The sequence below is a fragment of the Vombatus ursinus genome, unplaced genomic scaffold (genome assembly GCF_900497805.2).
Source record: "Vombatus ursinus unplaced genomic scaffold, bare-nosed wombat genome assembly UNPS02014814.1, whole genome shotgun sequence".
NCBI lineage: Eukaryota > Metazoa > Chordata > Mammalia > Diprotodontia > Vombatidae > Vombatus > Vombatus ursinus.
Window position 1 is genome coordinate 14,791,043 of NW_020954592.1, and position 25,080 is coordinate 14,816,122.

Below are 25,080 nucleotides of genomic sequence, written 5' to 3' on the forward strand. Positions count from 1 at the left end.
TTTCTTGGCAAAGATACTTTCTTCTCCAGTGGATTAAAGCTAATAGAAGTTAAATGACTTGAGCAGGGTTACCCAACTAGTAAGTGTCTTAGGCGGGATTTGAAATCAGGTCTTTCTGACTCCAGACCCAGTACTCTAACCACTGAGTCACCTAGTTGCCTCCTAGGCAAACAGACGTTAAGTGACTGGCCCAGCTAGTAAATGTCTGAAGTCAGATTTGGACTCAGGTCTTCCTGACTCCAGGCCCACTGCTCTATCCACTGAGCCACCTAGCTCTGTTGCTAAGTTCTGCCAATTCTACCTTTACCGACAGCATGTTTCGTATATCCCCCTCTCTCTCCTCTGACATTGCCACCATCTTGTTGTGAGAAGTAAGAAATGGTTATATTTCCATATAAGGAAATTAAGAGGAAAGTAGCTCTGGGTGACGAGCTTCAAGAACCAGCTAAAATCAGGTTAAACTGGTTGTGTGGTTGGGGAGGTTGAGAGTAGGACAAAGGTTAAGCTTTACTTAGAGTGCTTATGCTTAATAGGCTCATGAATACTAGCTTCTCCACCTCTGGGTGGGGTTAAGATGCCATTTTCTGAACATGTGATATATGATGAAGGGGGAGAACATACCAAGGGGGATATGTGGTGAGCTTTGGGAAGTCTGTGAACTATGCTGACTTCCACCAATGCAAGTCAGCTAGGAGGGCCTTGTGGCTCTGAATAGTATAAGTCTTGCTCCCGCTTTTTGTAGTGTGCTTACCTTGAGTTCCATACCCGCTTCCTGCAGGAATAAGATTTCAACTGCTTCACTCATCCTGAGTCTGTCCTTACTGTGTTTATTTGGGCACTAGAGGTTATTTCCTTTTCTTTCTTTTTTTTTAGGCAATTGGGGTTAAGTGACTTGCCCAGGTCACACAGTTAGTGTCAAGTGTCTGAGGCCACATTTGAACTCTGGTCCTCCTGACTTCAGGGCTGGTGCTCTGTCCACTGCGCCACCTAGCTGCCTTCCTAGAGGTTATTTCCAACACTGTTGTATTATGCCTAGGCTATTGCAGTAACCTTCTGGTTGGTCTCCCTGCCGCAAGTGTCTCCTCATCCATCTTCTATTTAACCATCAAAGTGATCTTCCTAAAGCACAAGTATGACTATGTCACTCCTTTATTCAATGAAAGCTAGTGTCTCACTCTTACCTCTAGAATCAAAGATAAAATCCTCTTTTTTGACTTTTAAAGCCCTTTATAACCTGGCCCCTTCCTGCCTTTTCAGTTGATGCAGTGACACCGGCCTCCTTTCTGTTTCTTGAACAAGACTCTTCATTCTGTGCATTTCTGTGCATTTATCATTCTGAGCCTTTTCACCAGCTATCTCCCATGGCTGGACATTTTCTTCCTTATCTCTCCCTCCTGGCTTCCCTGGTTTCCTTCAAGTTTTATCTAAAATTCCACCTTCTGCAAGAAGCCCTTCCTGGTCCCCTATGCCTTCCCTTTGAGATTATTTCCAATTTATCCTGTATGTATCTTGTTTGTTCATGGTTGTTTTCATGTTGTCTTCCCTATTAAATTGTGAGTGTAGTGCATAGAGGACTGGGTCTGGAGTCAGGAAGACTTGATTTCAAATCTAGCCTCAGGAATTTATTAGCTGTGTGACCCTGGGCAAATCATTTAACTCTGTTTGCTTCAGGTTCCTTTTTCTGTAAAATGAGCTGGAGAAGGAAATGGCAAATGACTTTGGTATCTTTGCCAAGAAAACCCCAAATGAGGTCATGAAAAGTCAGACACAACTGAAAAATGACTGAACAACAAAGTATCTCCAATGGCACAGTGCTTTGCACATAGCAAATACTTGATAAATGACTGTTGATTTACTGGAGTCTTCCAAGCTAAAGTGACTTCTTCACTGGTCACAATTTGGATCCTAAAACACAGGGCACAGATGTTTGGGAGGAAGATATTTCAGTTTGTTTCCCAATTCTGGAGGATTGTAGTTGTCCCCTCCCTCCATCAGTGTGTACTCTGGATTGCTATAGCAACGCCCATCTTGTGGTAGTGTCTCTACAGAAGTTAGGCAAGGGACACAGGTTGTGGATAATTCCAATAGATCCTTTCCAAATTTACCCACAAAGAGCCTTGGTGGTCTAATGTGGGAGCAATATCTGTTAGCCAAAGCTTCCTTGAAGCCATTCTGAGTAATTTCCTCAATTTTCTTGACTGGAGTGGGTAGGAGTGGGGCGGGGTGTGAATGAAGTACTGGGTAGAAGGACACACCTAGGTTTTGGGAACTTGTACTTTAGGAGGATTGGAGTATTTAATATTTTATCAGCCTTTACTCCAGAGCATCTGTCTGCTTCTCATACTTAGGTTTGTTTCTGTTGCTGAAAGATTTAAATTGACTTTGTTAGTTTGGCCCTATGGTCAAAATACCTTACTTATTTCTTCCCAGTTAATGAAACATATTCTGTTTTTATATTCATTCATTCAATTAATTTCTATTTAGCATCTTCAGTGTGCTACATTGTTGTCATGTTCATCTTTCATACTTGAAGAAGACTTATGACATCACAATGTCATAGGCACCATGTGTTTGACTGTGGCTAGGAAGGCTCTTTACCTTAGGTTGGGCACTAATAGTCCATTTGAATATTTGGGATGGAGATGTCTCTGGATTTGTGCAATGTGCTGTGGGGGATACAAGAAAGGATAAGACATAAGCCTCACTCTCCTGAACAGTATAGGAAGGAAAATTAGACGTGTACTAAAAGAATTAAAATGGGAAGTGTTATGAGGAACCATAGTACTATGGATTGTAAACTTTAAGCCCTAACCTTCAGATCTCAGATCCTAACTTCAAACCAAATCCCCAACCAAAAACTGAACAAATTTGTACTCTACTAACTTAGAGTTCCTGATACTTTGAATGAGAGGGTACAGTTTTGCCTTAAGTCTTTCTTCATATTTCTTCTTTACTCAGCTCAAATTAGCTCAATTTGTGACCTCCTCCATGTATGCACTCCCTTCACTCTATGCAAATCTCAACCTCTTATTTTTCAAAGTATATATTATTATTGTAAGCAAGATTGTAGTGGAAATCTTTTAATCAATTAATTGATCAATCAACTTATCAAAAAGTATTTATTAGGCACATAGTATGTGCCACAATGCTAGGCACTAGGATACAAATTAAACAAGCCCAACTCTTGAGCTTACATTCTACTGGGGGAGAAATGTACAGATATAAATAATATATAGATATATGTATAGATATGCACATTTAATGAAGGAGAGCATTAACAGATGGAGGATCAGTATTTTATGTAAAAGGCAGAGTTTGAGCACAAAAAGTGAGGGTTTAGATGAAGTGAAGGTGAGAAGAGAATATATTCCAGGCATAGGGGATGGCCAGCACAATGACAGGAGAATGAGGGTCATGAGTGAGGAGCAGAAAAAAGGCTGGTTTGTCTGGATCCTAAGGGGAGTAATGTGTAATAGAGCCGGAAGGGTAAGGTGGGGCCAGGATGTGAAGGGCTTTAAAAGCCAAACATGAAAATGAAGACAATCCAATTTTCACAATCATTTTTATTTATTCATTAGCTTACACTTAGTCTAATTAGACAGGCTAAGTTTTTTTGGGGGGAGAAATTAAAATAGCATTAAATTTAAAGTATCATTTAACTGAGATTTTTAACTAACTCAAATTGGTCTAACCTCAATTATCTCAGATATGTGGAAATTTTACATTCAAATCTGTGTAAAAAAAAAAAAGAATCATAGACTCAGAGTTGGAAGGGGCCTTGGAAGTCATTTAAGTCCAACTCTTACCAGAAGTATTAATCCTTCTTTATAAGCCCCCTAACAAGTAGCCATCCAGCCTCTACTTGAAGACTACTAGTGATGAGCTCATTACTACCCAAATTAAGTGGCACAGTGGGTAGAGTGCTAGGCCTGGAGTCAGGAAGACCTAAGTTCAAATCTAATCTTAGACACTTATTAGCTATGTGACCCTGGGCAAGTCACTTATGTCTTGTTTGCCTCAGTTTCCTCAACTAAAAAATGGGGATAATAATACTACCCACCTCCCAGGGTTGTTGTGAAGATCAACTAAGATAGCACAGTGCCAGTCACAGAGTGAGCATTATATAAGACTTTAGCTCTTATTATTCCACTTTTGGATAGCTTTGATTATTTGAAAATGTTGATTTCAGCAGAGCCAAAATTTTTCCTACCTTTAGCTCTTACCCATTGTTACTAACTTTGTATTCTCAAGTCAAAGGGATAGGGATTGGATTGAAGCTATGATTTCACTGGTATTGGGAACTCCAGCATAAAGGAAATCCCTCTGCCAACATAGGGCAGCACCTTAGAGTCTTAGCAGTCCAGAGCACTGAAAGGTTAGTAAGGTGACCAAGGGTCAGAGGTAAGATGTGGACCCAGGTCTTCCTGACTTCAAGAATGGCTCTCTATCCACTATACAACATTGCTTCTTGCCAGGTCTAGCAGAAGTTTAATCCTTTTTCCATAGGTTATTGTTGTTGTTGAGTTGTTTCAGTCTTGTCTGACTCTTCGTGACCCCATTTTGGGGTTTTCTTAGCAAAGATACTGGAGTAGTTTGCCATTTCCTTCTTTAGCTCATTTTACAGATGAGGAAACAGAGGCAAACAGGGTTAAGTGACTTAAGGACTTACTAGTACAAAACTAGTAAGTGTTTGAAGCCAGATTTGAACTCAGGAAGATAAGTTTTCCTGTCTCCAGGCCCAGCACTCTAGGCACTGCAATACCTATTGTCCTAGCTCTTTAAAAACCTGACAGTCCTCATTTCTGTCCAAAATCTTCGATTTTCCAAACTAAACATGTGCAGTTTCTTCAACTGGTCCTCCTTGGTCATACTGTCTAGCCCTCCAATCATGTCTGTCCTTCTCTGGATTTGCTCCATTTTGTTAATGTTGGTTCTAAAGTCTTTTACCCATACTGAATACAATACTTCAGCTGTGGCCTGACCAGGGCAGAGTAAAATAGGTTTGTCACTGTCCTATTCTGGACACTACATGTCTATTAATGACTTGTACTAAAACAATACCCTATGGGGTAAATTCCTAGACAGAGATAAACAGATAAAAGTATAGATGTCAAATTAGAACACCAGTGTAATGAATAATAACATAATTATCCTAAACACTATGAAAAAACTATTCTTTCTGACTCTAAAATGATCTGATTATTTTAATTTTGAGCATCATCAATCTATTTCCTTTTATATCCTCATTTTAGGAGTCTAGGCGATTGGCTTTATCAGTATATCAAAGTACCTTTAATCTGAGGAAAAGTCAATTAATCATTAATAAAAATAAATCATCTGAATAACTTTGCATTCCTCAGGTCTCTCTTAATCTTTATCCAGTTCTTTGTGGGGGTATAAACCTAACCCAGAAGGTATGAGTCACTTTGAAGTTTTGGTCTGAGGCCTGAATAGAGTCATTTAAAAGTGTTTCCGGGAATAGGCCTTTGACCTCCAAAGTGTATGCCAAAAACAAAGGAATAGTAATTGAAATGGTTGTAACATAGGTCTTAGGAAAAAAAAAATCAAAGTTTCATGGGGATAATTGGAATCTGAACTAACCAGCCAGTCCAGTGGTTTTCAATCTTTACCTTGGGGATGAAGAAGTGGCAAGATTTATGTGCTGTTAAGAAATGGAGAACAATTGTAACATCTTTCTTTGTTTCCAACCCCTTCTCCCAAGAGGAAATGATAGTGGCTATGAAAAGGATTTTGAAGTCAAGGGCAATGGAGATGAAAAAGGAAGACAAAGGAGGAAAGGGAGAAAGAAAGAATGAAAGATTGAAAGAGAAAGAAAGAAAAGAGGAAAAGAGGGAGAGAAGAGGAAGGAGGGAAGGAAGGAAGGAAAGAAAGAAAGAAGGAAAAGAGAAAAGAAGGAAGAAAGAAGGGAGGGAGGAAGAAAGGATGGATGGAAGGAAGGAAAAATGTTTTGGTTTTGGTGGAGTTAGAAAGAAGCATCTGATCATTAACAGCATGAGGTACAAGACCTCCACAGACATCATGACTTCAGATTAGAGAAATACTGATTTTATTTATACTCTCCAACCCCTATGCTCATGCAAGTCTGCACATGCAGGAACCAGCACATTTTGATCTATAAATATCTCACTCCTTTTTCGTTGCTACTACTTAATTAACTGTATCACCCCGACATTCCAAAATGATTTCACAGGTTCTCCTTATCTGTGGGAGCAGTTTGTACAAATCACCATTTTTACCCCACCTAAGTACAAACCAAACACTTTTACTAATCCCGATTTTTTTTTCTTTAAACTTCCAATAAGGCTGGGGGGAAAAGAAGTTCTGCTGCTTTTCCTGACAAATCTTTACAACCCAGCCAGCATATAAGGAAGAAGTACTGTGCATGAAGGAAAAAATTTTAAAGTTGTTTGACAACGTGCAGAAGTCTTCCCAGGCTCACACCAGACCTGCCCATGACTTTGCTGGAGGCACTGTACCTCAGTGGCTAAAGGGCTGGTTCCTAGAGATAGAAAGGCCCAGATTTCAATCCAGCCTCTGACACACTGGGTGTGTCAGCTAGGTGCCACAGTGTTTGCCATATGGGGTCACAACCCACAATTTAAGAAACGCTGAAGAGTCTTCAGTGGAAAAAGTTTAAGAAGCCCTGAGCTTGGAATCAGGAATCAGGAAAACTTCCTGTGTTCAATTTCGGCCTCAGACACTTACTAGCTGTGATCGTGGGCAAGTCACTTAACCCTGTTTGCTTCAGTTTCCTCATTTGTAAAATGAGCTGAAGAAGAAAAGGAAATGGCAAACCCTTCCAGTATGTTTGCCTAGAAAACCCCAAATGGGGGTCATGTGCATTGAGGCATTGGGCTGTGTGAGCCTATGCAAATCACTGAACTTCCCCGAGGGTCAGTTTCCTTATAATCACGCCTGGAGTACTTATCTTACAGGACTGTTGCAGTGAAATAATATATGTAAATGTAAATACATTTATAAGCATATACATTGTATCTCTCCTCCCATGTCCCACAGCATAAATTCTTTGAGGACCCAACAGTATTTCATTTTTGTCTTTGAATCTCTAGTACCTAGAACAGTTTGTTTTTTTTTACAGGACATGTGATTTCATTGGTTTTGGGGACTCTCAAAGAGGAAACTCCTTCTACCAATGTATATCAGCATGTGGTCTTCAATTTACAGCCTCAGAAAGATGCCTGGAGGCACTGAGAAATTCTGCGATTTGCCCAGGCTCACACAACCACTTGATGTCAGAAGTAGACCTTGAACTGGGGTCTTCCTGACATTGAGGCTGGGTCCCCAGTCACCTTTCTAGCTGCCTCTCACCTAGCCCTTAGTGAGAACTTAATAAATACTTATGCCTTGCTTGATAAAATGAATGTTAGTTATTAGTTTGGCATGCACTGGCTAATATACAGCTCTAGGAAGAACCTATTTCTGTCAATTTTCAAAATAAGGGTGTTGTTGGTTTGCCTGTGATTCTGAACATAAATACGGCTTTATTTATTCTATGTGCCTCACAAAAGATAACGTTTATCCACCTTCCAATAATCCGACAGGAACCATTAACAGAATAAGGTTGAATAGCTAATCAATGAGTCATATAGCAAATATAAATTAGGTCGAACTAAATGAATCAGACTCTTGTAATGAATGGCCTTTCAAAGCTGCCTAGGAACCAGGGCAGGCCAAAGTTTACACACGACTTCAATGAATTTATTATAATCTACTAATTGAAGCTAAATTGTGAAAGCACTGAAAGTTAGGGCCAGAAGAGGCCTGGCTGTTTAGTCCTTTTCAGTTGTGTCTGACTCTTCCTGAACCCATTTAGGATTTCCTTGGCAAAGATACTGGACTGGTTTGCCATTTCCTTCTCCAGCTCATTTTAAAGATGAGGAAATTGAGGCAAACAGGGTTTGCCCAGGGTCACACAACTATTAAGTGTCTGAAGCCAGATTTGAACTCAGGAAGGTAAGTCTTCCTGACTCCAGGCCTGGCACTGGACTGTGTGACTGTGAGGCTCAGCAATGTGCCAGGGCTTGCTACGGTCAGAACAATATCATCTGCAAATGGTAACATCTTGAAGTCTTTATCTTCTATAGAGAATTCCTCTTCCATTTGGATTATGTTTTGGACAGTGGCAAACACTTTTGGCAAGCATATATACTGTACTTGAGGATCATGAAATGATTTCTGTTGTGGCCTTTTTTAAGGAATATTTCATGATTTTAAAATAGGTGTGGCAGACAACCTCTTGATGGAGGAAATATTTTGCTCTATAGAATGAAATGGGTTTTTTTTCGGTAGTAAAAAATAATAAGCAATAGTAGGACCTTGCATTCTCTATGCTTTTCAGTCAACTATTTGTGAAGATGTGGTCTATTAAAGGACTGTTTGCAAAACCTGTTTATTGTCTTCTCAAATCTGTACCATGCATGGATGTCCTCAGTGGGTATGTTATTTTCACAAACATTTGTATAAACAGGAAAATTTGAAGAGACAGGGGAGTTATTAAATGTTAATATTTTTCGTTGTGTTTATATTCATCCTACCTCAGTATGTACCACCATCTTCCCAGTCAACTTCTAAGTCATTAAACTCTTTCACCTCTCTCTTCCCTCCCAACAACTGACATCTAATCACTTGCCAAGTTTGTTCATTCCACATGCATGATATTGCGTGTATCCATCCCCTTCTCCCTACTCACAAAGATATCACTAACTCATCACCTCTCATAGAACTGGTATTCCTCCCTTGGGAGAATATCTACACTCCAGCCATCTTTCCCAGAGCTAGTACAATAATATAATCATTTCACTCTCCTGTTCAAAAATCTTTAATGGTTTCCTAGTGCCTCTATGGTAAAACACGAATTCCTTTGCCTAACATTTAAGACCCTCCACAATCTAGCCCTAGCTTATTTCACACAGCAGTCTTCATACTACACTCTGACCAAATTAGCCTACTAGAGTTTCCCTAGTCTTGTTCTGCTGGTTCTCACAAGCCTGCCTCTCCCTCCCTTCTTATCTTGCATGTTGAAATCACTCTTTTTTCTTTCTTTCTTTCTTTTTTTTTTTTAGGTAATTGGTGTTAAGTGACTTGCCCAGGGTCACACAGCTAGTAAGTGTCAAGTGTTTGGTCTGAGGCCAGATATGAACTCAGGTCCTCTTAACTTCAGGGCCAGTGCTCTATCCACTGCGCCACCTGGCTGCCCCCACTCTCTTCTTTCAATGCCCAGCTCTGGCACTACCTCATCCATAAAGTCTCCTCTGATCCCCCCACATGAAATTAATCTCTTCTTTCTCATTCTCTCAGAACGCTTTGCTTGAATCATTCATTTGCCCCTATCTCATTCTATCCTCTTTTATACTTAACTGTGAATATATCCTTTCTCCTTTAGTAGCATATAAACTCTAGTGACAAAGTTGGGCAGTTTACACACTCTTCTTTTGGAAGTATGGGCCACTCTTTATGTCTCATGTCTTCAAGGTTCACAGTTCTGTGAACTGTGGCTGGTCTGGTTTAAAGAGGCAGAGACTTGACAGAAAAGTGGGGCTATATCTCTGGAAAGTGCCTACAGCAAAGAAAGACCTTGTATTGACTTAGAAAGATAATAAATTTAGAGATTATAGTGAATGAGATCACTGAAGTAGCTCAAAACCCTAATTGTTTCCAAATGGAAAACTCCTGCAAGGACAGAATTATAGTCATCTTCTGCTATGATGTCATTTCATACCTCTAGAGGAATCATACCTATTAGGAAGTTCTCCTTCAAACGCAAAAAAGGCATGAGCACACCCCAAGAGTGGTAGGTAACCACTGTAGTTGAATCTTATAACCCCACAAGGCAAGTCATCAGGATTTCACCAAATAGTAGAATAACAAGTTGTGAAGGTAACTGGTCTACCAAGAAATTGTTAGTACTCCCTTCCTTTGCTTCAAAGAAATACTGAATATTCTCCTGAAGGAGGAAGGAAATAAGCTTTTATTTAACACCTACAATATGCTGGGGGGCAGCTAGGTAGTACAGTGGATAGAGTATGAGCCTGGAGGCAGGAAGACTTATCTTTGTGAGTTCAAATTTGGCCTCAGACATTTCATAGTTGTGTGCCCCTGGGCAAGTCACTGTATGCTTGAATTCCTCATCTGTTAAATGAGCTAGAGAAGGAAATGGCAAACCACTCCAGTATCTTTGCCAAGAAAACTCCAGTGGGGTCATGAAGAGTCAGACACTACTGAAATGACTCAACAGCAATGTGCCAGGCACTGTGCTAAGCTCTTTACTATCTTATTTAATCCTCACAACAACCCTGGTAAAATGGTTATCTCCTTTTGCAGTCAAGGAAACTGAGGCAGACAGTGGTTAAGTGACTTGCCCAGGGTCACTATAAATATCTGAGGCCATCTCAGTTCTTCCTGACTCCAGGCTCATGCTGATTGACTGTGCCACCTAGGGGCCTATTGATAAAACTACTGTGGTTGTATCTTAGAGAAATATAATCATTTACTCAGACCTGGAAGAGAACTTAGAGATCATTAAGTTCAGCCCTTTCATTTTACAGATAAAGAAACTGAGGCCCAGAGGAAGGGGAAATGACTTTCCCAAGGTAATACAAATAGTTAGTAACAGAGCTAGGATTTGAACCCACATCCTCTGATTTAAAACCCATTGCACCAGGATGCCTCTCTCATCCAGCAAAGGGTAATTTCTAACGAATGGCACTCATCATATTGGAGTTCATAACTACTGCTATTGTTGAACCCTAAAGGAATATCTTGTTTTGGTGTCCTTTCTAAGAGAAAATATTTAGTTCTTGTACTTAGATCTTTCTAAACACAAGAGACAATTATAACAACTTGGGATGAACTATTAGCAGTACTCTATGGCGTTCCTAGATACAGCCAACCCACCAATGAGCCCTTAATTACAGCACTCTGCCTATATAATTCAGAAATTAATTATCTACTGTTTTGTGTAATTTTCTGATTGTTTCATGTATATAAATCTTACCTCCCCAGCTAAATTTTAAAATGTTTGAAGGCTGAGCTTGTGTCTTATTCTTCTTCATTTATTCCAACAGTTAAGTGTCATACTGGCCACATGTAAAATGAATGAGATGATGGCAGGACACTGTGTAGCCACTAGCCATAAGAGTGTCACACAATACGTCCTATAAGCCATGTTCTACGGTACTGAAATTTTGGTAGTTTTTCATTTAGTTAGAGTGATTCACAATCAGAGAGTTTTCTGGTTTATTTAATGAAGTTTCTCATTGATGGCCAAGGAAAGTTTTGTTTTTTAAATATTGTTTCTCTTAATAATACATAATTCATAACAATATTAATGTACAATCGCATGACCCTTCATGCTTTTCAAAACTTTTTTGCATATCTGCTCTCCCAAGAGAACTTTGCCTTATTTAATTTCCTTTTTCGACTTACTCATTTTTTCAACTTCTTATTTTCAATTTTGAATTCTCTTCCTTCCTCCTGCCCCTTCCCCACCCACTGAGAAGGCAAGAAATATGATACTCATTAATGAAGTCATGCAAAACATATTTCCATATTTACTATGTTTGACTTATTCCTTAAAATCATTTGAAATGTGTTCTCCAAAAATGAATTTGATACCAATTTTTTTCTTTTTCTTTTGGTGTGTAAAAGGATATGCCAAAAAAAAAAAAAAGGATACCTTACCTTCCTGGGATGTAACCAGAACCATGTGAAACCAGATAATAGCAAAGAATATTTTAAACTTCAGAAAAAGACCTTCAGTTCCGCCAAGACTGTACTGCCCTCCAGAGGAAATCATTCTAGAACATATAAGGGAAAGACAATCTATAATCCAATTCAATTTATTTAAATAAACAATTTTTTAAAAAGTGTCTATTATGTGCCAGGCACTAGGTATACAAAAGGCCTATTAATATGCCCTTGGAGAGGGAAAGAGAAAATTTGGGATCTCAGTACTGAATTAGGGAAGATCACTTTCTCCTGTGCGGCTCCCAGAGCTGCCCAGTGTTCTCATACCATAAACAAAGGGGCATAAGGAAATGCAAAGGACGTGATTGACCATAGGCAAAAGAGCTGTTTACAAAAAATTAGATTATATTAGCTAAATGCAGTCTTTAACAGAACAAAAGGACATGCTTAGAAACTAAGCCAGTTGTAATTAGCTGAATTAAGGCAGGGGAGGTGATGAGGACTGCAAATTGTTCTGTATCTTTTTTCTTTATCACTCCTGGCACTGGAGCAAGTGCCCACAATTAAAAAAAAATCATTACAGTCTCATACCTTACTGTTTGCCCTTTAGCTTCTGTATAAATATTTTATATATTCTGTAGTTATTTTTGAATTTATCTTTGTATCTCCTCCTGAAAGTTTTTATTGCTAATATACAGAAAGACTGACACTTTTTATAGATTTATTTTATATCTTGCTACTTTGCCTTTTTTAAAATTTTCATTAATTTTAGGGTTTTCTGAATAAACTGTTACATTTGATACAAAACCCAGTAATTTCATCTTAGTATTTTAGTTAGCATTTCTATAACTATATCAAATAATAGTGTTGGTAATAGATATCCTTGCTTTGCTCTTGATTTTTTTAAGAAGGCTGGAAGCATTTTTCTATTATAGATAATTGTAGGTATTGGTTTTAAATATACTATTTATCATTTTAAGGAAGTCAATTTATTCTTATGCTTTTTGAGGTTTATTTTTAACATAAAATGATGCTACATTTTGTCAAAAGTTTTTTTTGCTTCTATTGATATGATAATGTGATATTTGTTACTTTGTTATTGATATGATCTATTATGCTTATAGTTTTCCTGACATTCAATGAATTACATTTCAAGTCATGGTGTATATTATTAATATGTTATTGTAGATTCTCTGCTAATATTTCATTCAATATTTCATATAAACATTGGTCAATACTTTTCTTTTTCTGCTTTGTCTTTCCCTGGTTTAGGTGTCAGGAATATACTTGTCTCACAGAAGAAGTCTGATCCCTTTTTTCCTTACTTTTTAAATCAATTTATGTAATATAAGAATTAATTGTTCTTTGGATGTTTGACAGAATTTGCTTGCAAACACAACTGGTCCTGATTTTTTTTCGTTTATGACTGGTTCAATTTCTTTTTATGAGAAATTCTCTATTTCTTTTTTCTGTTATTCTAAATAATTTAAATATTTGTTAAATTGATATATTTCATTTAAGTAAATACTTGAATATATATGTATATCCTATATCAGATTGCTCATTTCTCAAGGAAGGGTTATGAGGAGGGGGGGTTAGAATTTGAAACTCAAAACAAAACAAAAACCAAATGTTAAAAAAACTGTTTTTACATATAACTTAGGAAAAGTAAAATATTATTTTAAAAAGATATAAAGTAAATCTACTTGGAGAAAATGTAATCAGTAAAATTTAATGAAATATATAAAATAAATTTCAAAAAAGAAAGTACATTTGGGACAATTTCATTAGCTGAGAACATGACAAGGATGACATATACCTCTTCCTGTTCCCATATAGTTCTAATTTCTTCTACTGTTGTGGTTGTTGGTGTTGGTATTGTCAATTTACTGGACCTATGATTTCATCACTATAGGGGAGCCTTTTTCAATGCATATCAATATTTGCTATTTTTGTTGTTGTTATATTGAAGAGTCAGGAACTGAATCCTCAGAAAAGCATGATATGACTTCACAGGTGCTACCAAGTAAGAGACTAGAAGAAGAGATGAGTAATGATAGTTGATGACAACTTGTTGAAGGAGGACTGGGATAGCTATTTATTGACCTGACATTAATAGCAGAGAAGCCAGCTATCATCCCAGGGAAAATATTCAGGAATGTGATGGCAAATCTCCCACAATCTGTCAAACCTGATGCCTCTTATCCATTTCTGATGATACATGTGGGTACAAATGGTACTGCCAGAAGGAATCTAGAAAGCATTGCTAAGGATTAAGAAGCCTTTGGCAAGAAACTGAAGACTTGAAGGGAACAGGTGGTAATTTCATCACTCTTGCCAATCCAAGGCCAGGGTTTCAGAAGAGAGAGGCATATTTGGAAAATAAACAACAGTTCATTAAGAAAATAGTCTTTGAGAAAGTGATCTGGATTTTTGGACCACAGCTAAAAATAGAAATTATGGGCATCTTGAAAAGGGATGGAATACAGACTTAGTTAAAAAAGTATTTTTCTTGAGTCTTACAACTAATTAAAGGGGCTTTACACTAAGCATACACGTTTGTTTAATTGAATGGAATCTGAATTGAAAAAAAGGGAGAGAGAACATTATTTATGTATATATGCTAAACTGGATACCACAGAGAATAGCTATAATGTAAGAAGAACAGAAACGAAGATGACTAGAAATTCACAGGACACAAAAACCAAGAAAAGAGTCAGAAATAAAAGCTGTTGTCATAGTTGACTCTACATAATGTGTCAAACATGGGTATAAGCAAGGTGACCTAGAGGTTTTAATTTCAGGAATTAAATAAATATAAATGGATGAAATGTGAATGGAAAAACATTTATTAAGTGCTCACTTATGTGCCAACCACTGTTCTAAATATTTGGCATTCAAATAGAAAAGTAAAGCTATCCATTGCCCTCAAGGAGCTTGTGTTCTAATGGGGGAATCCAACATACACAGAGGAGTGCTGATCAGAGAATGAAATTTTGGCCAGAAAAGTTACAGGGATGGTGAGGAGAAGATTGACACCCTACCTTAACCCTTTTCTAGGAGCAATGGCAGAGTTAATTTGATCTAGTACCAGAATTGGAAAAGGGGAAGAGAAGAGGAGAAGAGAAAAGGACAGGCCATATATAATGCCAAGGCAGCTGGCGAGGAGATGTCTGGAGAGTAGGAAATATAGAATGATTAAGGTCTGCCTAGAATTGTGGTCCTGTTGAGACATTTAGGCTTGGTGGGATAAGACCCAATACTGGAAATTGGTCTCAGGTGGTTATACCTTATTTAAAAGAATTGGTAAAATGGGGTGGGGGTGGGAGGTGTGGAGATTAGCATCTTCTATTAAGAATATGTACTCAAGGGGGCAGGTAGGTGGCACAGTGGATAGAGCACCAGCCCTGAAGTCAGGAGGACCTGAGTTCAAATCTGGTTTTAGACACATAACACTCACTAGCTGTGTAACTCTGGGCAAGTCGCTTAACCCCAACTGCCTCACCAAAAAAAAAAAAAAAAGAATATATACTCACATGAAGAAATTTAAGAACTAAATGGGAGAGAACATGTAGGTGAAAATTAAAATAGAAAGAAACAAAAACACATTATCATTGGAGTATACTGTGGCCTACCTGGAGAGAAGAATGAAATAGGCAGGGAGTTCAGGAAACAGGTCACAAGTCAGGGTCAGAGACATAATGGGGTCTTAAATTAAAGGGACATGTGCAGAGCTTTCTCTCCCCCCCCCCACTTTTTCTGTCTTTCCCTCCCTCATCTCTCCTCCCCTCCCCTCTCCCATTTTTTTCCTCTACTTTCCTCTCCTCTCCTCTTCTCTCATCTCTACTCTCTACTCCTTCTGTCTCCTCCCCTCCCCTCTCCTCTCTTCTCTCTCTCTGCCAAAAAACAACATCTAATAATTCCTTGATTTTCTTAATGATCATTTATCCTTCAAAAAGTGGAGTGACCCATTTGGGCAAAGTCTATTCGATATCTGATTTCCATCAATAAAGGAAAATTGGTGCCTAGAGATGATGGGAATTTTGGCCAAAAGTGATTGATCTGTCATAGAACTTGAGAGAGAGAAGAAGAAAGTTGGGCATAGTCTGACATGCAGCTTTGATTTTGAAATAGAAGAATTCAAAGGGATCAGAAAAAAAAGATAGGCAGTATCCCATGGATTAACATTCTATAGGGACAGTCAGCTTGGCAAGGATGGGAAGCTCTCAAGAATGAAGTTCTGAAAGCTCAAAGAGAGGTAATTCCAATGAGGAAGAAAATGGAAAAAGTTAAAGAGTCTACTGTGAATACACAGGGAATGTACAGATTAACTTAAAAGGACATGTACAGAAGATGAAGTTAAGGGTAGGTAATGGAGGATGAATGAAAGCATGACTTTAGACTGAATTTAAAAAAGGTACTGTTGGGGGCAGCTAGGTGGCGCAGTGGATAGAGCACCAGCCCTGAAGTCAGGAGAACCTGAGTTCAAATTCGGCCTCAGATGACTTGACACTTACTAGTTGAGTAAACCTGGACAAGTCACTTAACCCTAATTGCTAACAAAAAAAAAAACAAAAAACAAAAAAAGGCATTGTATCCACAACTCAAGAATTTCTATTTCTGCTGTACTCAGACCAAAATTAAAGTATCGTGTTCAGTTCTGGGTGTTACATTTTCTTTTCTTTTTCTTTTTTTTATTTTTAGGCAATTGGGGTTAAGTGACTTGCCCAGGGTCACACAGCTACTAAGTGTCAAGTGTTTGGTCTGAGGCTGGATTTGAACCCATGTTCTCCTGACTTCAGGGATGGTGTTCTATCCACTGCGCCATCCACCTGCCCCTGGGTGTTATATTTTCAAAAAAAAAACCAAAAAACTGATTAACTGAAGCTGGCAAGGAATTCTGGAGCCAACAAAAAGAGTACTTCTTTTTAAGCTATTCTGGGAAAAAGAGATGGGGCTAGTGATTAGGGGGGACAACAGAGAGAAGGTAAGGTTGGTTAGCTTTTATTTTGCTTCTGCTGTTGTAGTTAAGCTGGTGAAAAGACTCAAGATCATGCTGTATGAGGATGAATTGAAGGAGATGGAGGAATTTATCCTAGGGACGAGATGACTTGGAGAGGAAGAGCTAAGAGCTAGTTTCAGTTATTTGAAGGTTATAATGTGAAATAGGGATTATTCTTGCTCTGCTTGGTGCCAGAAGATAGAATTAGTTGAAATGATACAGATTTCTATTTCATTTAAGAGAAAAATTTTCTATCAGTTAGACCCATCCAACTGTGGGATGGGTTACCCCAGAAGGTTCTTCCTGTTAGGAAGGCCTTTAAGCAAAGAGTAGATAACCAATAGTTGTATATGTTGTAGGAAGGATTCCTGTTCAGGTATGGGTTAGACAAGTTGACCCTTAAACTCCCTTCCAGCTCTGAGCTTCTGTGATTGAGACTTATGACCCAACTCATACAATCCTGTGGAAGACCCTTAGTCTTCAGCTTCATCTCCAGTAAAATGAGAGGACTGAACTAGAAATCAGGAGTTCCTAATCTGGGGTCAATGGACTCTTGAGGAGTCCATGAATTTAGATGGAAAAAAATTACATCTTCATTTCAATATAATTGGTTTTCTTTGTGTTCCTATTTAAAAACATTATCCTGAGAAGGGATCCATAGTCATCACCAGACTTCCCAAAAAGTCCATATTACAAAAAGTTAAGAATCTTTTCACTAGAGAGTTTCTGAACTCTGTAATTTCTCTCCAATCAAGTATAAGTTTTGGGGGAGGGAGGTAGCTTAAAAATAGGTATTTTGTGTGATCACTGGGTGAACAGCAATAATATGAGGTACTATATATTTTTAGTAAAATCTCTGTTATTTGCTAGGATTTAAATAATAAAAGGCTTGAGTTTAACATTATATCCTTCCTGTGCAAGTATTCTTTTCAAAGTTATCCTCAATTTATGTCTGTTTCTTTCTTGTACCATTTTGGTAATCCAGAGAGTCCTCCTCTGCCCTTTTCTCATCTTTCAATCTTAGCCCTCTCCCTCTACCAATCTCCTCTTAAACCAGCTAAATGTATCCAAGTTATTATCTTACATAAACATGTATGCAGAGTTGTAGCTCTGTAGGAAATTCCAAGTGAGATCTTGATGGAGAAAAGGAATTACTCTTCTCTGAAGACTGTTAAGTGCATGTGACCTATTGGTAGTGGAAAGCTTATGGTAGGTACAAATAGTCTGAAGTTTCTGTCCAACAGATATTCATATGAGGAAATAGTGTAGAGGGTATTATCAATACAGAGCATTTATTATATATTTACTACGTGCCTGGCATTGCACTAAGTACTGGGGATACAAATAAAAACCTGCTAGACAGTCCCTGCTCTCAAAGAGCTCACATTCATTTGGGAGAAGACAGTACATAAAGGGGAGGTAGAAAGGGAAGTGGGGAGGATGAGGGATATATGTAACTTTGCTGAAGATTTCCAGAGAGTCCTGTGGAGGCCTGGAACCAAGCAGAATAAGGCCAAAGTTGGCTTATCTAAACCCAGGAAAGTTCTGGGGTGAAGCCTAATTTTCTGATGGAGAGGGAGTAGAAGTGATCTCCTGAATGGAGACTGGACATCTGGAGATGTTGGGAGAGGAAATGTATGATCACAAAATAAGACAGACCAATCATGTAACAAGAGTTGGGGGTAACTGACAGACAGCCTGAGTGTTGCTCTGGGAGCCAGAAAATATAAAAAGACACTGAAGAGTATCAGATGCTCTCTAGAAGATCTACAAGAAGAAAACAAGCATTTATTAAGTGCCTAATATGTGACAGGTATTATGCTAAGCACTTTACAAATTATTACCTCCCTCAATCCTCATAACAGCCTTTGGAGGTAGGTACTGTTATTATTTCCATTTTAGAGTTGAGGAAACTGAAGCAGACAGAAGTTAAGTGATTTGCTCAAGATCATGTAGCTATTAAATATTTGAGTGAGGATTTGGACTCAGGTCCTTAGCTGCCCCTTCTCTATGGGAGAACATGACCGAAATTCACACAGGTTTTAAGGCATAGGATGAGTTATAATATGCACTGATGGGCAGAATATTCATATAAATACCAACAATTTCTTGATGTACCTAGGGTTAATACAGTTTGTATTTTTGTTATTGTTCAGTTACTGACTTGCATCTGACTCTTCATGACCCCATGGATTATACTCTCTATGGGATTTTCTTGTCAAAGATATGGTAGTGATTTGTTATTCCCTTCTCCAGTGGATTAAGGCAAACTTTAAGTGGCTTGCCCAGGGTCACACAGCTAATAAATGTCTGATACCGGCTTTGAACTCAGGTCTTTCTGACTCCAAGCCCAGTCATCTAGCTGTCCCAACTTTGTATTTAGAAACTATTATTTTCGTTGATTACTACTGCTGACTATCACTTCCTTTTGCATAGTCCTTCCTTGACATTTGTGATGTCATCTCCTAGATTTTCTTCTACTGGTCTAACCACTCCTTAGTCTCCTTCATTGATTCATACTCCCTAAGAGTAGGTGCCTCCCCTGCCAAGGCTCTGTGCTTGGCCCTCTTTCCTTCTCTATTTACAATCTTTCCTATGATGATTTTATCCATTTCACAGCTTCCATAGCACCACTATGTAGACGACTCTCTGTGTTCAGTATAGATCCTTTAGAACTCTGGTCTTGCAACTTTCAATTGTCTGCTATACAGACCCTGGATCCCCACTACCAATATATCCAGCTCAACATGTCCAAAAATGAAGTTATCATCTGGACCCTTTAACCTGTGTCCCTTCCTCCCTCCTTTCATATTTCTATTGATGGCATCACCATTCTCCTAGTCAGCCAAATTTGAAACCTTAGAGTTACCTTTGACTCTTTTTTCTCCCTTATCCCCGTTCCCCACAACCAAACAATGACAAGACCTATAATTCCTCAGTTTCCTTATCTGTAAAATGAAGAGGCTGAATGAAGTAAGCCTTAAATCTACAATCCTATGACTCACCTCCTTACATCATCCACTATCTTTTATCTACTCATATTTTTTCTTCTAAGTTCAAGATCCATCTTTAATCTGAACTATAGTAATAGCATCCTAATTGAGCTCTGTCTCCAGTCTCTTCTCGCCAATTTATCCTTAACTTAGCTGCCAAATTTTTTTTTCTAACACATAAGTCTGAACTGTCATTCTCTTGCTAAAAACAAATAAACAAACAACAACAACAAACACCCCTTCAGTAGCTTTCAACATTCTATGGGATAAATAGCTTTCATCTAACCATATACATTTGGAGTTCAAAAGGACTCTAAGGGGTCACCTAGTCCAGCTTCTACATTTTACAGGTGAGGAAACTGAACCTCAGAGATGTTAAATGACTTGTCCAAATCCTTTGGATAAGTGACAGGGCCAGGATTTGAGCATAGTTGTTGCTGCTGTTGTTATTGTTGTTGTTCATCCTTTATTTTTGAAGAGGACCAATGACATGTCATGACTTGTGCATGAATTGGCTTTAAGTGAGGCAGAGCAGTGTAAAGTCATCAACCTCACTCTCTCTTCCAGAGCCATCAAAGTCCCAGCAGCAAGACAAAAGCCAAGACAACTGGCAACTGATGACTGGCCTAGGATGCTATGGATGACCTTGTTATCTCTGATGTCTGACCAAACTCTACGAATATAAGTCCTTTTACTTCATACCCAACATTCTTTCTATGGCACCTTAGTCTAGCCTCCAGAGTCTGGATGAAATCTACTTTTCCAGTCTTTTTTCAGTACCCTCAGGAATCTCTCCAAGGTTATAAGTTGCAGAGAAGGTGCTGACCTATACTGGTAGAATGAGCTTCCTCACCTAAAGTTCCCTACCCTTAGAAATCACAGGTCTGGTAAAATACTACTACCACTACTTCTACTACTACTACTACTACTAATACCACCACCACCACTACTACTATTACTACTACTACTATCACCACCACCACTACTACTATTACTACTAGGATTGTTACTACTACTACTACTACTACTGCTACTAGCACGAGTACTACTACTGCTACTACTAATGTTAATAAGGCAATTTTCAGTCTACTTTGGAATGTACAAAAAAAATCTGGAGTTAGTATAAAAATGTATTAAGTTAATGTATTTTTTTTTCTATTAAACCTATCATTTAAATTGGTATAGGGAATTCCTAGTTGGGGAAGTTTCCCTATTAATATGGACTGGCACTTGGAAGTTAAGGTCTGAGTGTCACAGTGGCACAGTTGGACCTGGAGTCAGCAAAATCTGACTTCAGATACAGCCTCAAATATTTATTAACTGTGTGACCTTAGGCAAGTCATTTTATCACAGTCTGCCTCAGTTTGCTTGTATTTACAATGTAAAATAATAGCACCTACCTCTGAGGGTTGTTATAAAAATGAGATAATATTTGTAAAGCTATTTGCAAACCTTGAAATTCTACATAAATGCTAGTTGTTGTGGTTGTGGCTGTGGTTGTTATCATTACTTGACTTGCTCAGATCACAAAACAGCAGGTGTCAGAGGTGGGATATAAACCCAGGTCATCCTAACTCTGATGTCAGTTCTCTATCCATTGCATTACTGTCTTTTAAGATTAAGGTAATTAGAAGAAATATAGGAAAATGGGACATTTTTGAACATCAACAAAGAAAACTTAGGACTTCTCTATGGGAGAATGTATCATAAGCAACTGAAGTTAACATAGATATGGTGAGAGAGAAACAAAATTGCATATGTCAGGGAATTTTTGTCCTGAATTCACAAAATCTACATGTCACTTGTTAATGTCATGAAAACTATCATGGCATTATCATGGCATGAAAACATATTTTTTCTGAAACCATCCCCCTTATCATTTCTTATAGTACAACAGTACTCTATCACAATCACATACCACAACTCATTTAACCATCCTCTAATCGATGAGCGTCTTCACTATTTCCATTTCTTTGCCACCAGAAAAGAGTTACTACAAATATTTTCATACATACAGGTCCTTTCCTTTGATCTCTTTGGGGTACACACCTAATAGTGATATTGCTGGGTCAAAGGCTATACACAATTTTATAGTCCTTCGAATTTATTTCCAAATTGTCCTCCAGGATGGTTGGAATAGTGTGTAACTCCACCAACAGTAACTATTTTACCCCATCCCCCTCAGCATTTGTCATGTCTGATAGCTATGAGTGGTACCCCAGAGTTGTTTTAATTTGCATTTCTTTAATCAATAGTGACTTAGAGCATTTTTTCATATAAGTATAGAGAGCTCTGATTTCCTCTTTTGAAAACTGTTTGTTAGCTATCAGTGAACTCTCTAAGAAAAAATCCTGGGGGTGGAGCCAAGATGGCAGAGTAAAAGCAGTGACTTTCTTGAACTCTCCCCCAAACCCTCTAAATACCTGTAAAAAATGGATAAACAAGTTCTAAAGCATCAGAACCCACAAAAAGACAGAGTGAAACAAATTTCCAGCCCAAGACAACCTGGATGATTGATTGGACAGGTCTATCATGCTGTGCTGGGAGAGTTCAGCGTGGGTGCACAGGCAAACACCAAGCAGTGAACCTGGAGCAGGCCTCAGGGGACTGAATCACAGGCAGCAGTGGTGTTTTCCAGACTTCTCAACCCACAAACACCAAAGACAACTTAGAAGGTCAGTAGGAAAGATCTGTGACCCTGGTGAGAGAGAAGCTTGGTCCCAGCCCCAGTCCCGGGATGGCCCTGGGGCAGCAGCTGCTTCTGTAGCTCCTGGCCCACAGACTGAGGGGGAATCAAGTGACTGATCAGAGGGGCATTGCAGGGATCTCTTTGCTGGTGCTGTGGCAAGATTATCTTGCTTTGTCCATGATTGGATCTGGGTCACAGTTCTGGGTGGTGATCCTAAGGCAAGGAGGAGCACTGGTGTGGTGGAACTTATAGTGGTGGTGGAGAGGGAATCCTCCTCACAGTTCCAAGGCAGAAAAGAGTGTTTGTGGTATCTCCGAGACCACAGCACAGGCCAGGAAAGGAGTACTCGCCCTTGATCATACCACCTTGGAAGAACTGAAAATTTACAAGTCCTTAGAAGTATCTCTGAAAACAGCTGCACAAAACCCCCAAAGCTTGGGACAGTATATTCTCCACACTGGAAGCAGACCCCTAACTTAACAAAGAGTTTAAAAGAGTCCAGTAATTGGCTGGGAACATGAGCAAACTGTGCAAAAAAAGTCAGACCACAGAATCTTTCTTTGGTGACAAAGAAGATCAAAACATACAAAGTCAAAACTCCTACATCCAAAGCCTCCAAGAAAAATATGAATCAGTCCCAAGCCATGAAAGAGCTCAAAAAGGATTTTGAGAAGCAAATAAGAGAAGTAGAGGAAAAACTGGGAAGAGAAATGAGAATGATGCAAGAAAATCATGAAAAACAAGTCAACAACTTGCTAAAGGAGACCCAAAAAAATAGTGAAGAAAATAACACCTTAAAAAGTAGCCTAACCCAAATGGCAAAAGAGGTTCAAAAAGCCAATGAGGAAAAGAATGCCTTAAAAAACAGAATAGGATAAATGGAAAAAGAAGTCCAAAAGCTCACTGAAGAAAATACTTCCTTAAAAATTAGAATGGAGCAATTGGAAGCTAGTGACTTTATGAGAAATAAGACATTTTAAAACAAAACCAAAAGAATGAAAAAAATAGAAGACAATGTGAAATATCTCACTGGAAAAATAACTGATCTGGAAATAGATCCAGGGGAAAGAATTTAAAAATTATTGGACTATCTGAAAGCCATGATCAAAAAAAGAGCCTAGACATCATTTTTCATGAAATTATTAAGGAAAACTGCCCTGATATTATAGAACCAGAGGGTAAAATAGGAATGGAAAGAATTCACCAATCACCTTCTGAAAGAGATAACCAAAGGAAAACTCCTGGAAATATTGTAGACAAATTCCAGAGTTCCCAGGTCAAGGAGAAAATATTGGAAGCAGCCAGAAAGAAACAATTCAAGTATTGTGGAAACACAATCAGGATAACACAAGATTTAACAGCTTCTACATTAAGGGAACAGAGGGCTTGGAATATGATATTCAGGAGGGGAAAGGAGATAGGATTACAGTCAATAGTCATCTATCCTGCAAAACTGAGTGTAATCCTTCAGGGGAAAAAGTGGATATTCAGTGAAATAGAGGACTTTCAATCATTCTTGCTGAAAAGATCAGAGCTGAATAGAAAATTCGACTTTCAAATGCAAGACTCAAGAGAAGTATGAAAAGGTAAACAGGAAAGAGAAATCATAAGGGACTTATTAAAGTTGAACTGTTTAATTTCTATGTGGAAAGATGATATTTGTAACTCATGAGACCTTTATCAGTATTAGGTTAGTTGGAGGAAAAAATTATATATATAAATAGATAGATAGATAGAAAGATAGATAGAGGACACAGGGTGAGCTGAAGATGAATGAGTGATATCTGGAGAATAAAATTAAGGACTGAGAGAGGATTATATTGGGAGGAGGAAAAAAGGAGAGGTAGAATGGGGTAAATTATCTCTCATAAAACAGACAGGAAAAGGCTTTTACAGTGGAGGGGAAGTGGGGGAAGGTGAGAGGGAATGAGTGAATCTTATTCTCATTGGATTTGGCTTAAGGAAGAAATAACTTACACACTCAATTGGGCATGGAAAGCTATCTTACCCTACAGGAAAATAGGGGGGAAGGGGATAAGAGAGTAGGGGGATAGGAGAGTAGGAGGGTAAACTGGAGGAGGGGGTAATCAGAAGCAAACACTTTTGAAGAGGGACAGGGTCAAAAGAGAGAATAGAATAAATAGGAGGCAGGATAGGATGAAGGGAAACATGACTACTATGGAAGTGTTTTGCATGACTACACATTTATAACCTGTATCGAGTTGCCTGCCTTCTCAATGAGGGTGGGTGGGGAGGGAGGAAGGGAGAAAATTTGGAACCCAAAGTTTTAAAAACAAATGTAAAAATTATTTTCACATGCAACTGGGAAATAAGATATACAGGCAACAGGGTATGGAAATCTATCCTGCCCTACAGTAAAACAGAAGAGGAAGGGGACAAGAGAAGTGTGGGGGGGAATAGAAGGGATGGCAGATTAGTGGAAGAGGTGTTCAGAGGTATTCACACCATCTTTGGGTTGGGGGGAGGGACAAGATGGGGAGAAAATCTGGAACTCAAAATCTTGTGGAAGTGAATGTTGAAGACCCAAAACAGAGAAAGAAAACAAAAGATCAATTTCCCTAATGAATGTTGATGCAAAAATTTTAAATAAAATACTATCAAGGAGATTACAGTAATATATCACTAGGATAATACACTGTGATCAAGTG

At 38.5% G+C, this 25,080-nt stretch overlaps 1 protein-coding gene across 4 annotated transcripts in view; it reads right to left on the reverse strand.

Moving 5' to 3' along the window:
• The window catches only part of ADGRG2 (adhesion G protein-coupled receptor G2), a 162,071-nt gene that overhangs the window by 85,292 nt on the left and 51,699 nt on the right, over positions 1-25,080 (reverse strand). For all 4 annotated transcript variants that reach the window (XM_027835450.1, XM_027835453.1, XM_027835451.1 and 1 more), the window contains exon 3: positions 11,722-11,837. In XM_027835450.1, coding sequence (XP_027691251.1) covers positions 11,722-11,836 — 115 coding nt within the window. In that variant the 5' untranslated portion in view covers position 11,837. The remainder of the gene's footprint in view (positions 1-11,721; positions 11,838-25,080) is intronic.